At 42.8% G+C, this 15,752-nt stretch overlaps 1 protein-coding gene across 12 annotated transcripts in view; it reads right to left on the bottom strand.

The window, feature by feature from the left end:
- Positions 1–15,752, bottom strand: part of KALRN (kalirin RhoGEF kinase) — a 488,570-nt gene that overhangs the window by 274,450 nt on the left and 198,368 nt on the right. For 11 of the 12 annotated variants that reach the window (XM_053404286.1, XM_053404179.1, XM_053404188.1 and 8 more), the window contains 2 exons: positions 9,070–9,144; positions 722–836 (listed from right to left, as the gene is read on the bottom strand). In XM_053404286.1, coding sequence (XP_053260261.1) covers positions 722–836; positions 9,070–9,144 — 190 coding nt within the window. Of the gene's footprint in view, positions 1–721; positions 837–9,069; positions 9,145–15,752 lie in introns of those variants that run through there. The other variant, XM_053404266.1, reaches the window with a different exon arrangement.

The following is a 15,752-nucleotide window of genomic DNA, read 5'->3' as shown; positions in this document are numbered from 1 at the left end:
TCTGTGTTTACTTGGGTCACTTCTGTGACCATTCTGAAAGCACACAGGCAACCAGACTGATTTTGAGTACACCAGTAGGCCCTGAGGTATGATTATAAAGTCAAAGTACAAAGTGTGACAGAGATGGAAAAAAGTTCTCAGATCATCTTGTATGTTATTGTAGGCAGCTGCACACATCCCACCCCTGGAAAGCAGCCCCAGAGTTCTGTCCCAAGACCCATGGCCAGCAGTCACCTGGGCCCGTTGCTAAATGCAAGTTATAATATGGAGGGGTATCCATTTTAAACAAAATGAACATTCATTCTAGCCATTCTAGAGCTTATATCTGTGTTATGGATGTAAGTGCAAAAACCACATTGAACATTTGTGAAAATGCCAAAAAGAAACCTCCCCCTCTGCTTTTTCAATTTTGCACGCACAGAATGAAATAATCTGTAAATGAATTGTGCTGTTTTCATACATGACACACAACCAGACCTAAATCTCTAGCCTTTCAGTCAGTTTCTGCTCTGTTCTCATATGGTGTCATGAGTGTGTGTGTGTGTGTGTGTGTGTTGGGCCTTATTTGGCTGCCTAAGATATGATTAGAGTGCACATGAAAGGCAGAGCTGCTGTTTTCCCTGGCAGGGCATACAAAAATGTACCAAAGGCCAATACTTGGAAGTGAGCAGCTTGCCAAGAACATATCCTCCCCACCAATGCATTTCTTTTGAACTTTTACCTTGGCACGCTAGCCAAGTAAGTCACAAGTTTCCGAAGGTCTTCCTGCCTTATTCTGTCGTGATTGCTGCGTGCTGGAAATGTCAGGATGGGACCTCCCCGTTTATCACGGCCACCTGCAGGAAAATAACGGGTTGTTAGAAAATTAACCAGGAAGCACATTACATTATATGAGCCAAGCTGACAGACTCAAATGACTGAGAAGCAGTTTCATCATCAATGTTTCCACTCACTCCATACTACTTCAGTGGACATGCTGGTGATCATACATAAAATGGGTTACAATGTGGGAGTTGCCTTATGCTTGTTGCCTTATGCTCTACAAATCTATGAATTTGTGCCCACAGTTCAAGGGTATACACAGCTTCACTGGGCTTGCATTAATCACACATCCCAAAGATTCTAGAGAAGCTACAATACTGGCAAGAAAAGGCATTAATTGGGGGAATTGTCATGCGTCATTCACTCATATTTTACAGGAAGACCAAATGAGGATGTTATCCAGTTTTTATCTTGACACATTTAGCCAGCGATTGTTCTGCTTTCCTCAACATAGTGGTTTGTTTGTTTTTAAAAAGGGAACAGTTGTGCAAACTCCAGAAATATGCTGTTGTTTTCCCATTTTTTTTAATGGGGGAATGATTTTGATGTGTGCTGTGACATTTTACAAGGTTGAGTCCTATGCCTCTTCACACAACCTTTAAAATATGTTATTTAGGAAGTTTACCACCAACAGGGAATATTTGTTTTTCTGTGATTTTTGAAGCAGGCTCATAGTTTTAAAGCTCCTTGCCTTTATGAGGAAAAACACACACACAAAAGCTGTTCCAAAAATTTCCATAATGAGCAGGCATTTATTTTAAGTTGAATTATAGGTTACACTCACACTTGTTGCTTGGCCTTAGCAACAGACCTAACCATGCCAGGTGAGCACAATTGTTCTGAGATAATTTATGCTTAATCCATAGCAATTTGCACCCTTTTAATGGGAACTGAATCAACCTTTCTCTTGCTGATTTCCATGGAAACCTTAACATATAATCTGTAGTTCCATCTATCCTGGATAATAAGAGATGGATCTGTAGAAGCAGGTTTTGGATGTGTTTGAGGGTTATTACTCATCACAGCTTAGGCCAGTCAATTTGGGGTTATGTGGGCGCACTGGCAGAAGCACCAGATTGGCTACACTAGTGCACTAACACAGCCCCAACCTCACAGTTGCCCTACCCCATCCAGCAAAGCTGTAGTGCTGCCGGTGTCAGGGGGGAGGCTCTAAGGTTCCACGCCAACACACAGGTTACTACTGCAAGCTCCTTCTAGATTAGGGAACTGGTTGCTTGTCCTTCCCACTTTTTGGTTTTGATACATACAGTATCAGTAACTCATAGTTTCTGATGGTATAAACGCATATATTAGGTGGAAGTGTGTATAAAAATACATATATGCAAACCAGAGGCTTTTCTCCTGGGCATAGTAGGCCAATTGGTGTCAAAGAAAGATAGGACGTTTTTTATGTATGCTACAACAGCAGCAAGAGTGCTACTAGCAAAGTATTGGAAGACACAAGAATTACCCACACTGGAAGAGTGGCAGACGAAGGTGATCGACTATATGGGACTAGCAGAGATGACGAGCAGAATCCGTGACCAAGGGAAAGAGACGGTGGAGGAAGATTGGAAGAAATTTAAACTTTATCTTAAAAATTCTTGTAAAATTATTGAGTGTTAAAATGTCATGGTTAAAGCAAGCAGATTTGCAGCGATAAATGATTGGACATGAGGAGAGAAAAGGGTTAAAGAAAGGAATTTATAAGTAATTTAGACCAGGGGTTGCTGGAAAAATTTAAAACAGGGATGCAGAAAAGGGAGGCATGGGGAAGTCGTTGAAAATAGGTATATGAAAAATTTTATGAAATTATACATGTTTATATGTTTGTTTGTTAGTGTTTGTGGTTTGTATTGTCTTATATTATATGTTGAAAAACCAATAAAATTTTTATAAAAAAATAAAAAATAAAAAATACATATATGCTACTCTATTCTGCCTTGGTCAGACCACACCTTGAATACTTTGTCCATTTATGGGTGCCACAATTTAGGAAGGATATTAACAAACTGGAATGTGTGTAGAGGAGGACGACCAAGTTGATCAGGGGTCTGGAAACCAAGCCTTATGGGGAACAGTTGAAGGAGCTGGGTATGTTTAGCCTGTAAAATAGGAGACTGAGGGAAGATATGATAGGCATCTTCAAATATCTGAAGGGATGTCACATGGAAGATGGAGGAAGCTTGTTTTCTCCTGATCTGGAGGGTAGGACTAGAACCAATGGCTTCAAGTTACAAGAAAGGAGATTCCGACTAAATATCAGGAAGAACTTTCTGACAGTGAGAGCTGCTTGACAGTGGAACAGACTTCCTTAGAAGGTGATGACCTCTCCTTCTATGTAGGTTTTTAAACAGAGGTTGGATGGCCATCTGTCATAGATGCTTTAGTTGATATTGAGAGGGTTGCACTATAGAGGGTTGGACTATTTGACCCTAGGGGCCCCTTCCAACTCTACAGTTCTATGATTCTATTATTTATGTCCTATGTTTCCCCTCAAGGAGCTTAACATGGTATTCCCCTTCCCAGAATGTGGCTGCCAGATGGGGGACTGGGAGTGCCTGCTGGGATCATATAATACCAGTCCTAAAAGATCTAGATTGGATCCCTGTACGTTTCCAAGCACAATTCAGAGTGTTGGTGTTGACATTTAAAGCCCTAAACAACTTAGGCCCTGCATACGTGAAGGAGCATCTCCACTCCCATTGTTCAGCCCAGACACTGAGGTCCAGTTCCAAGGGCCTTCTGGCAGTTTCCTCATTGTAAGAAGTGAAGTTACAGAGAACCAGCCAGAGGGCCTTACTGGTAGTCACACCCGCCCTGTGGAACTCCCTCCTGTCAGATGTCAAGGGAGTGTTTTAGAAGATTTTAGAAGATATCTGAAAGCAGCCCTGTATTGGGAAGTCTTTAATGTCTGGTGTATCACACTTTTTCTAATCTGTTGGGAGCTGCCCAGAGTGGCTGAGGTAACCCATTCAGATGGGTGGAGTATACAGTGGTACCTTGGTTGTTGAATTTAATCCATTCTGGGAGTCCATTCGACTCCTGAAACAGTTCGAAAACCAAGGCGCAGCTTCCAATTGGCTGCAGGAGCTTCCTGCACTCAATCAGAAGCTGCGGAAGCCGCATCAGATGTTCAGTTTCCGGGTTTGCGAACGTTTGGCTTCCGGGTTTGCGGCGTTCGGGAGCTGATTTGTTCGGGAGCCAAGCCATTTGACAACCAAGGTACCACTGTACAAAAGTTAAGCAGAGTAAGCTATACCCACTATTTTCCAGTTAAGCTGGCATAATTTATGAATCTGAAAGCAGTCTCATTTGTGCTTCTGAACTGGTCTTTGACTGTAATAATAAATTATTACTACAGTGGTACCTTGGGTTAAGATGCTTCAGGTTACAGACGCTTCAGGTTACAGACTCCGCTAACCCAGAAATAGTACCTCGGATTAAGAACTTTGCTTCAGGATGAGAACAGAAATCACATGGCGGCGGCACAGCCGAAGCGGGAGGCCCCATTAGCTAAAGTGGTACCTCAGGTTAAGAACAGTTTCAGGTTAAGAACGGGCCTCCGGAATGAATTAAGTTCTTAACCTGAGGTATCACTGTATTACTAATCTGATGTTATTCAGTGTCAGATTTATTGGATGTGATCTTAAATCAGTAACATTTGCCAACTGTATCGTCCACTTTTTGTAGATCAGCATAGCTTGTGAAAGTAAAGGTAAAGTTGGCAGGTGATTCTAAACACCTTCTGGTTAAACACAGGGCTGTTCTGAACCAAGGTCAGCATTTTCAGGCATCATATCTGTTTTATTTATTTGCCACATTCACATCCTGTCCTTCATCCAAGGAGCCCAAGGCAGCATTCAGAGAAGCTATCAATTCCTCCCTGCTTCAACATACTACTTATTACCCCACAATACAACTCACTTAGATCACACATAAACTCATTCCTGAGGTAGAAAAAACCTTCACCTGCTCAATTAATTTCTGTAGGTCAGGCTGTTATTATAAGCACAGGGGCAGGGCCAGTGGAGGAAGGTTGAAAGCTTGACTCCAAAGTTGTTGATGGGCACAATATCTCTATGACTTTCTCCTCTTAAGATTCTATTAATTCCACCCCTGACCCTGTTATTTAACTTGTCTTGTTGAACTTATTCTGCTTCAATAAAAGTCCCAACAGTTAATTAAAAAGGCATGGTGGCTGATTGGATTTCATGATATATGCAGGCCTTGTGAGAGACTCTAGGGGCTACTCTGGAAGTCCTTACAGATTCCAGGGGGGTTTTCAATGAGCTTTGATTCTTGTCTAGATTTCAGCAGGTTCTGAGTAAACAGAATCCAGGTGGGTGAAAGTTTGATCCCTCTCTGGTTTTACTGGCCCCGAGAGAAAGGAGCTGCATTTACTTGGTCAGCATATGTGGCCTCATTAACCCCGATCAAACTAGTTAAGGAGAAGCATTTAAGGTTTCCCTCAGCTTGGAAACAGGTGAATGTCTTTGATGGCATCTGGAAACTACATAAGGCGTAGTGGCAGGTAATAGCTGTACTTACCTCTCTGGTTTAGATTATTGTTATTGTTAAAACATATGCAAAATAAAATGTAGCCAGCGCCTCCACAGTCTACTAATTTTTATATGAACTGCCACATCATATGGATGAATAAGAAAGAAACCCCAAAGAGATTATTTCATTTCTTATTTGGCTGAGAGTTTCTATGATGCTAGATAGAATCTGCTATGCCAGCCCTAAGTACCAACCACATTTTGAAGACTGCAATTGGGCACACACGGAGACAATACTCTCCTAGGAACATTCCCCTCCTCTGGTGTCTATATGCATGTTCGCAGCTGTCATTAATTAGCAACTGAATAATTTTAATTTTGAGTGCATGGAAAGATGACATATTTTTCATATGTGATTTTTCTCACATGGATTTTTTTTTAATGTGTAGACTGTAACACTCAGTTCATTCTGTATTTCCTTCCTCATGTTCATTTCCCTTTAACAGCCATCATTTATTCTTTCCAGATCTTTCCAAAGGTTAATTCCTCATAACAGACACACCAAACACAGCCAAATTTATGTGAACATAACATTCACATGAGCAATTTCCAGCAAGTATCCTTGCTCTCAAAAAATCTGTTCACGGCCTCACTAACAATATACATATAGTGCCATCAAGCCACAGGCTCCCGTGGTCAGAACCACCATTGTAGTGTGCCTGCTGCACACTGATGGGCACCCACCTCCTTCTCTGGTCCTCTGCTGCTCTGGTCACACACCTCCCATTGTGTCCATACCCTCCCCCAGCGCCACAGCCAGGAAATCCTGGTGGCCGTGGTGGGCATGGCTGCAAAGGAGGAGGAACAGGAGGTGGCAATAGAATGCAGTGGGGACAGGGGACACGGGGCATTTGTCACTGCTGAGCGCTTGCTGCTCCTGCTCCTCTGCCACTGTGGCTGTGCCCCCTTGCTGTGGTCATGTCCCCCCACTACTGGGAAACCCAGCTGTGCCAGCAGAAGTGGGGTGGGAGAGGAGGAGAAGCAGAAGATGACAGTGAGGCACAGCGAGGGTGGGACTGGGGGCTCTGTTTGAAACAGCAAAATGTTCCAGGCTGGTCCTACCTTAATGGGTAAGTCAAAAGTAAGATGCCTGCTTGAAAGAGCTTACAATTTAAAATGATAGTTGGGGAGCCAACAAAAGGGAAGGGGAGAAAGAAGCAAGGATACCAGAAGATGAATATGTAGCTACATGTACTTAAGCTTTGTTTCCACTGGGAGTGAAAACTAAGAAGTTAAGGCAAAGGCTTTCTAAAAAGAGTATGTTTGGTATATAGATTGTAAACAAAGGCAAAGGTATCATTCAGGAACTAAATTTCAGTGTTCTGATTATGTCAAGGTGTCTTGATATACGGAGCAACAAGGAAGATGGGATGGAGTCTTCTAAGCAAGCTGGGCACATAGGGGAAGGAGCAATGGTCACAGAGAAGGGTATACCAGGAAAGAAGGACACGAAGATGGAGGAAATCCTGCAAGGTAAGGACCAATATGTGGAAGTGGGCCAAATTACTTTTCTTTGTGAAAGAATTTGCTTCCAAGTTCCTACCAGTTGTATGCCACAGACTGTTCTGTGAAATCTCTTCAACAGACATGCAGTCCACAGCAAACAAACAGCACTTGAGCTCCATATTAAAGGATAACCCTCTTTATACTGTCACAATAGGTTGCAAAGATTTGCCCTACATTTTCAAAAGCCACTGGTGAGCCTTGGCTCTGCCTATTATGTCTGCAGATCATTGAGAGGGAAGGCTGCTATTGAAATAGCTGTGTCAGAAATGATTGCCTTTCCATGCAGAGACAAAGCAGCAAAGCAAGCTGAGATGTCCCAAGTGTCTTCCTCTGACATCTCTTTAAAGAAACTGAAGAGGAATTCATTGACCAAGAGTAGTGAGCAATCTTTTCATTCTGTGCAACCTGCGCAGGTTTGGGTCAGACTTCTACTTGCGGACTAAGCGATTCGTGACATGTAATGTATGATGAAATCTACCTTTTGAACTGGAAATCCATTCACACCTCAAAACAAAAGGTGCAGTATTTCTAATAGCAATTAAGGGCAAGAGCCAATTCATATACTGTAACTGACTTTTTCTGTGTTACTGCAACTCTCCTCACCTAGGGATCCTCACCATGATCATGGCTATAACATTAACAGCACTTGGGGATGGCAATGACAGCAAATTATGCAGACTGTGGTCTAGGTCAGGCTTCCTCAAACTCGCCCCTCCAGATGTTTTTGGCCTACAACGTCCATGATCCCTAGCTAGCAGGACCAGTGGTCAGGGATGATGGGAATTGTAGTCTCAAAACATCTGGAGGGCCGAGTTTGAGGAAGCCTGGTCTAGGTGGTGGATGGACAACTTCTGTTAATCTTGTTTGTTTGTTTCCCAGTGCTGTGATTATACGTGGTCCTGCACAATTCTATCACGTATAAATGGGAGGATGCGTCTTTTGCACCTGGTCACCCTTTAAAACCTTTTTGTTTTGTTCAATAATCACTAATCACTTGTTCTGAATCCCCTGTCCTTGCATGAAGGTCTTCTACTTTTACTCTGCCTCCTGCCAGTTGCCTTTCCTTTCCTCCTGAACTGTTTTTAGAACACACTAATCAAAAGTGGAAAGTATAACTTATAAATATAATGCCAAGCCATCATGCAGTTTTCAGAAAGTTAACATTCCCACATTCAAATTCTGTCCAAACATTTGGTTTTAACGTGGCACTGGAACTCAAATTTGAAATTTGAAAATATCCTGAATGTGTTTCAGCTCTCTGTAAAACCATATACCACCACCTTTAATTACTGACAGCAATAAAAATTACCGTATTTTTTGCCCTATAGGACGCACTTTTTCCCCTCCAAAAATGAAGGGGAAATCTGTGTGCGTCCTATGGGGCGAATGCAGGCTTTCGCTGAAGTGTGGAGAGTGAGAGGGGTCGGTGCGCACCGACCCCTCTCACTCTCCAGGCTTCAGGAAGCTATCAGCAAGCCTGGGGAGCCCGCGGGAGTTCCCGCAGGGCTCCCTAGGCTGCGGATAGCAGCCTGCTTGCCCGGAGCGCGGGGCGCGCTGAAGCAGAGCGCCCTGCGCTTCGGACAGGCATCCGCAGCCTGCTGCACGGAGTGCGGGGCGCGCTGAAGCAGAGCGACCCGCGCTTCGGACAGACATCCGCGGCTGGGGGGGATAATTTTTCCCCCCTTTATTTCCCCCCCAAAAAACTAGGTGCGTCCTATGAGCCGGTGCGTCCTATAGGGCGAAAATACGGTACTTCTTAAATTACTGCATTTAAATCAGTGACCCAATAAGTGAATGAGGTTGCAATCCTACACACACTTAGGGAGTTGCCTTATACCAACTCAGACCACTAGTTCAGTATGATCTACACTGATTAGCTGTGGATCTCCAGAGTTTCAGGCTGGAGTCTTTCCAGTTCTGCTTGAAAATGCCAGGGATTTAACATGGGAACTTTTGCATGCAAAACATTATGCCCCACCATTGAGTTATGGCTTTTCCCTAACTAAGCAAGTCTCTAAGAATACAACTGGACCGAATTATGAGTAGTTGTGCTTAAAATCTAGCAAACAGATTATAATCTATTCCGTAATATTCTGTTATATATTGCTGCTATACTTATATAATTTTCACTGGTGCAATGTGCTCACACACTTCAAAAAGAAAAGAGTAATGAACCCACCTGAAACAAAGGCAACTTTTTCCTTTAGTATGGGAAGGACATCAGCAGCTTTTAAACCATCATTTCGGAAAGATCCTGCAAAAACGAGAAGAAAATAGGAATGTCTTGATTAGAAAGGAGTCTGCCTTTGACAGTGCTTGCAATGTGTTCCAGACTGCCCCAATCAACAAGCGATTGCCTACAATTTGTAGATCAAGCTATGGAAATACAGAAAACATTCTTTTCTCCAACACTAATTTTCTTCCAAATAAAAAGGGAAGGCAGCATGATATCTGTCAAAACGTACAAAAGCACTGCACAAGCTTCTATTCATTATCACTGTTGTCAGGTCATGACAATATCAGGAACAAGAAATGAGTAAGTGACTAATATAAAAGATATAACAACAACAAAACAAACCCACAGGTCATAACAAAATAAAATCATTTCTCATATGAAACTGAGCATTCAGTAATATAACTAATTAACAGCACTGGCAATTCCTAATCTTTACAGCTGCCATAAATTATCAAAACTATAAGTACATTACCTAATTCCATTCTAAGTATGGCTGCAGCCAAATTGAAAAATGTCATGGCTCTATACAGATAACAAGTGACCAATATTTGCGTAAGAAATATACACCAGAAAGACAACCCTCATCCCCCATGTAGGCATACCGGTATTTTGCTGATGTAGTGCAAATGCAAAATACTGCCTAATCCACATGTTCAGCAAAGTGAAAGGACTTACTCGTACAGGTGGAGCTCAGGTGTCATATCAAAAATACATTTACTTGAAACTAAAATTTCTTCAAATCCAGTGGAACTTACTTCCATGTAAACATGCTTGAACTGTGCGGATTGTGTCAATACATTGGGGATCCCAGTTTTAGAATATCATGGGGGGGGGCTTTGCGCCTACCCATTTTTTTCTGTCATGAAACTGTTGCTGCTCTAACATCCACATCCTCCTGCAGCAATCTCAGCTTTGAACTTAAGGAAGACAATGAAGACAAGGTCTGTCTTGCCTGCATCCTGTTATTGTGTTTTTTTTTTACAAAGAAAGCAGCTGGGTTTTTATGCCTGCCCACTGCTGAATATCTGAATATGGTTCTGAAAATGGGTAGCCTCTCCATCACATATCCATTAATACACCCAGCTTCAGAATGTGCTCAGTGCAGCTGATGAAGTTACATAGCAACTCATGTACAGTAGATGGCCACATAAATGCTACAAAGAGGGGTTCCAATAATGGGTTATTATTTCTTATAGCTGGAATCAGTGTTGTTGTTTTTTCTTAAAAAATTCAAGGGGCACTCTCGTTTTCCTACTCATATTGAAATACTGCCCCTCAATGAGGCCAAACTTAGATTCACAAAATGTTTAGGGGTATGCGTACCCCTGCGTCCCCCCCAGAAAAAAGCACTGCCTGAAATATAATTTGCTGCACTCTTTACAAACAAAAGTGTTGTATGGTGTCTTGTTTATTTGGCCTTGGAGCTTCCTCTTCATATAGGAATTGGATTAATAAATCATTACTTTGTCCTCCCTAGGAAGGCCAATGAAGTAAAGATTTCCTGCCATTCCAAAACCAGGAGCATGTCTGCTCTCTGCCAAGGTGAATGAGTCATTCCTTGGCAGACTGGAAGCTGCTCAGCTGTTGCTTGAGAGTTTGAAGGAGGTCACATTTTTGGTTGCTATGGTGCACAGAAGAGCAAACAATACATGCTCTCCCACATGATAAGAACTATACAGTAATAAATCCACCCACATTGTCAAGACAACAAAGGTTATGATAAGACAAAGAAATATAACTTTTCTTAGCTTTAAACTGAAAGATGTAGGACAGAAGATGAAGCCAATGATTAGAAGCCACTTCCGTCCACTAACCTGAAATGAAAGTCTTTTAGCCCAGGAGTATACTTTTCTCTTTCTAATGAGGCATGACTAACGTGATGGGCGTTTCTGTTTTTTTTAACTGAAAATATGAAAGTTAGCATAAAAAGGAAAAAGGAAAAAGGAGAAGTCTCCGCTGTCCCGGGGGCTTTTAAAATGCTGGCGGTCGGCAGCAAAGCCCTCCTGTCCCCGGAGCTTGCGGGGCGGGAGGTGGGGAGAAGGGCTTTTCTTCCCACCGCCAGCCTTCAGAAGGCTGTTCTGAAGGCTGGCGGTGGGAAGAAAAGCCCTTGTCCCCCCCCCCCCAGCCTTCAGAAGAGGTCGGGGGACAGACTGTTCCCGGACCTGGTCTGAAGGCGGTTTCCATAGGAACGCATTGATTGATTTTCAATGCATTCCTATGGGAAACCGTGCTTCGCAAGACGAAAAACTCGCAAGAAGAAAAAACTTGCGGAACGAATTAATTTCGTCTTGCGAGGCACCACTGTATTTAAAACAGGTATAACTTCTGCCATTAGAATTCTGCTGTGGTAAACAGCACCCAGTCCCATATTGAATCTGACAAATCTATTCTAACCCCTGAGGTGGTAGAAGCTCCATTATCTATCAAAGCCAAAAGCAGAAACTGTGAAGCCAAACCCCTTGGAAAAAATGTCAGGCTCTGGCAGGAATCTGCCATGCAAATAATAAAATATTAAGCAACCTCCTCTGCTTTAGGAGAAATGGACAACTAGACATTTCTTGGGCTCCAAGATTTGTTTTCAGAAAGCCAACTTCAAATGGAGTGAGTGTGTGTGTGTGTGTGTGTGTGTGTGTGTGTGTATGTGTGTGTGTGTGTGTGTGTGTGTGTGAGAGAGAGAGAGAGAGAGAGAGAGAGAGAGAGAGAGAGCGCATGCTGTCATATATTACCTCAGGAGAGGTTTCAATATAAAACCACAATACCATTAAATTAACAAAAACTTTATGTAATATTCACAATTCTGAAGATAGTGGCAAACACAAAAGTGATAATTTCCAGCAGACTTTTAACAACTTCCCCTGAAAAACGTACCTTTTGAGTCACCCCAAAATCTTCTAGATGGTACCTCAAGCTCCTGTGGGACTTCCCCTAGACAGCATTACTAAGAAAGCCAAAGCTTCCCTTTCAATCCAAACTGGTATCATAGCTGTTAGCTAAATGGGCCTTTAAATGTATTTTCTCCTGAACTGGTGAACTTTTACCTCAACTGTGCTCTCTCTACAAGAATTTAACACGTGGGCTTCCGGTGCCTGAAACACACACACACTTGAATTCAGTAGCCCTTATTTTAAAGGTACCATAAGTAAAGTCAGGGTATGCCTTATACATCTTTGAAGAAAACCCCAAGTGGGGGAGAAATTTGTGGAGAGGCAGTGTGGAAGTCGTGTGTGTGTATGTGTTCGAGTGTGTGTGTGTGTGTGTGTGTGTGTGTGTGTGTTGGGAGGATTGATCCTGAGAAGAGGTTTTATTAAGAAAGATATGGAGCAAGAGGTTTAGATTTTTTGAACTGCTGTGCCTAGCTGAACTGCTGGAGCAGGCCACAATGCTACATAACAACATGTTCATTATTACAGAATTTCACTTGAAGCTCTAGAAAGCAAAGGCACCAAAGCACCTCTCGCATAGAGAGACTCTTGGGTCCAGGGCTCAAATTTGAGTGTGGGGGGGGGAGGGGTGTTGATGAGCTCCTCAAGCCCCACCACCCTCGCTCAACCCTATTCTCCTCAAAACATGCTTCTTTATATGCCTTAAAAATAGCTAGTGTAATTCACTCACAAATTCTGAGTGTATTAAAACTGCCAAAATATTTAGTCATTGAATAATTTAGACGGAACAACAGGCACCTATTTCTCACAGGTAAACATGTGGAATCTCTCTATGTTTTTGGCTACATAGTCCTGGCCTGGGATGCAGCAGTAGGCCTCAGTCTCCATCACTGCCTTGACTGTGGAGCCACTGTTGCAAGAAGGCTGTATGATGGTAGAAAGCTGCTGTTGTCTTCTCCACTGCTTTCTCAGCCCATGGAAGAAGTGTGGGTCAGGCAGGGCAGCAGCTTCCCCTGGGGAGGTGGGACTCAGCATAGTTTCTGACAACTCTGGAGGTGGAGTTGGCTGTGCAACGAGCAGAGTGGATGCACCAGAACCAGACTCTGACAGCTCCAGGGATGAAAGTGGTGTCCCTGCCTTGTGCCATGGGGATAGATAGGGAGATAAAACAGGGTGAGGGGAATCCCTCTCCCCACCTCTCCAGGATCCCTTTCCTCAGGCACTTCCAACTTAGGCAAAGATCTGCCTCAACCACTGGATCCCACCCCAGGATTAAAGAATCATAGAATTGTAGAGTTGGAAGGGGTCCCAAGGGTCATCATTGGCCAACCACTAATTGTCTCCATCCTAATTTTGCCAGACCCCCTACTCAGGTCATTATAGCTCTCCCAATGCCCATTCTCAATGGCTTTATCTAGACGTTGGGTACAGCTACCTATAGCACAACTTCCAACTACAATTCCCCAATGCTACTCTGTAGAAGCATCCCTGTAAGTAGGAGTGGGACCACACTACCTCTAACTCCCAACTCACCAAGTCAGTTCATGAGGATACAACAGTCAGTGGTATCAAAAACCACTGAGAGATCAAATAAGAGTAACAGGATCACACGCCCCCATCTCTCCCTAATAAAGGTAATCTGTCAGGGGGATCAAAATTGATCCTACTACCAGACTGGGCCTGCCCTGACTGGAATGGGTCTAGATTATCAGTTTCTTCCAAGAGCAACTGCAGCTGAATCACAGCCACAAGGTTAAGCACCTTGCCCAAAGCAGTAACCATATAGTTTTTTGACCCAGGGAAGGCTTTTTAGGAGCGCCCAGGCAGAAATGACAAAGCCCAGTACAAGCTATGTTGTGTATTTCAGCTGATCACATAGCCAAGTGAGCTAGTACTTAGAAACAGAGTTCCCTGCATATTTTTAAATGTCGCTGTATTTGAATATTGAATGTGAGTACTTATGAACAGCGTTGTATTGCAAATATATGCTTCCATTGTTTTATAACTGACAGGAAACCTTGGCTTCCAAACTGCTATGGATACCACTGAACTGAGGAAGACTTTGCATACCATGAGGTACAACAAAGCACACGTCACATGCTCTGTGCTTTGAGGCATTTTCCTGGGGAACTTTTTAAAAGAGTTCATTCCCTAGAACCATGGAAACCAAACAGGCCATCTGCACAGTATACTAAATCCCACTGCCCCATACGCCAAACCATTTGTTCCATCTAAGACAAAGGCTATATTCACTTTATGGCTGAAATTTATTCTCAGATGAAAAAGATTAATGCCATCGGTGTGCATTACTTAGACCTGATCCAAGACTAATATTTTCTCCCAGTTTTCTTGTCCCGTCCTTCCTTCTATTAATTATACATCGCCACCACTTGCTGTAACATCCTTCCCATTTCAAGCCATATGGGTAGCTGAGGCTTTCCAAAGCCTCAAAGCCCTTTGCCAAGGCTTGTCAGAGAGCCAGCACTTTGGGCCCTTTTTTAAAATGGAAAGGCCTGTCTCTGAGATTTCCTGCTTTTTGGATCTTCACACAGGAGCAGCCTTTGTAAAAAGGAAAAGGGGGAAAAAACCTCCACCTTTCTTGCTTCCATTCCCCCCTCCTGCAGCCCTCAAATCTGGCAGAGGTGTGTGTGTATTATATTTAATTGCTAAGATTGTTATTCTTTACACGAGGCCTTTGGCAGGGCAGGGATTGAAAAGTGGTGCCTGAATGTACAAACATCAAAAGCAATGGATGCCCTGCAGCTCGAGAGCAGGCTAAAGGAGAGGCAGGGCTTTGATAAAGCACTTTGTACCAAAACATGCAAATGTAATCAAAGCTTTTTACACCCATGGCCTCTCAGAAAGACGCATCCCAGTATTTGATGTCAACATGTTGTATATCACCGCTTAAGCCAACAGCCACACCTTGCCCTATGAGAAGAAACAGCCATATGGAAAGCATTTGATGAAAACTTTGTTAACAGACCATATGTGTGCTTTTAGATGCCATGTTAAGACATTCTTATTTACCCCAGATATTTGAAAATGTATACAACACCTCAACACTTTGTGCTTTTACTGCTGTATTTTTATAATACTAATATTAATTGTATTGTGGTCTGCATATGTTATATACAGCCCTGATATCTGATTTGATAGCAGGCATTATAGCAATTAAATGAAAAATAACTGAGACACACATACACACAACCCTCTCAGCATGCCCTCCAACATTTCCACATATTTAGCAATCCTTTTATACCACTCAGGCTTCCCCTTTACACATTGCTGAATACTTTCAAGGGTAGCCAACATAGTGCCTGTAAGATGTTGCAGGACCCCAGCTCCCATCATCCTTGCCAGCCCATTTTCCTTGTTGGCTAGGGTTCTTGGGAGTTGGAGTTCAACAACATCTCAAAGGCATCTGCTCTAAAATCCATCGGCTATGTGCTGTTTTCATGTAAAAGCCAAAAATGTTTCCTTTCTTAAATTAAAGAGATATGTGAGGTAGAAAAACATAATTATCCTACAATCTGCAACCAACACACTCAAAAATATCCTCATGAGCATGTCAAATGACAGGTTACTTAGCATCTTAATCTACATGGTACATGAGAAACAAGAAGCATCCACTCCCATGTTTAAGATTTAACATCTAGGGATCTCTCAAATGGTGTGTAAACCTTGAAGAATTGTTCCAAATCATACTAACCAAATTGTAACAACGTGTCCACAAAAGGCAAA

Source organism: Podarcis raffonei, chromosome 1, assembly GCF_027172205.1.
Source record: "Podarcis raffonei isolate rPodRaf1 chromosome 1, rPodRaf1.pri, whole genome shotgun sequence".
Classification (NCBI taxonomy): Eukaryota; Metazoa; Chordata; class Lepidosauria; order Squamata; family Lacertidae; genus Podarcis; species Podarcis raffonei.
The sequence above is the reverse complement of the archived record's forward strand: the minus strand, read 5'-3'. Positions and strand labels throughout refer to the sequence as shown.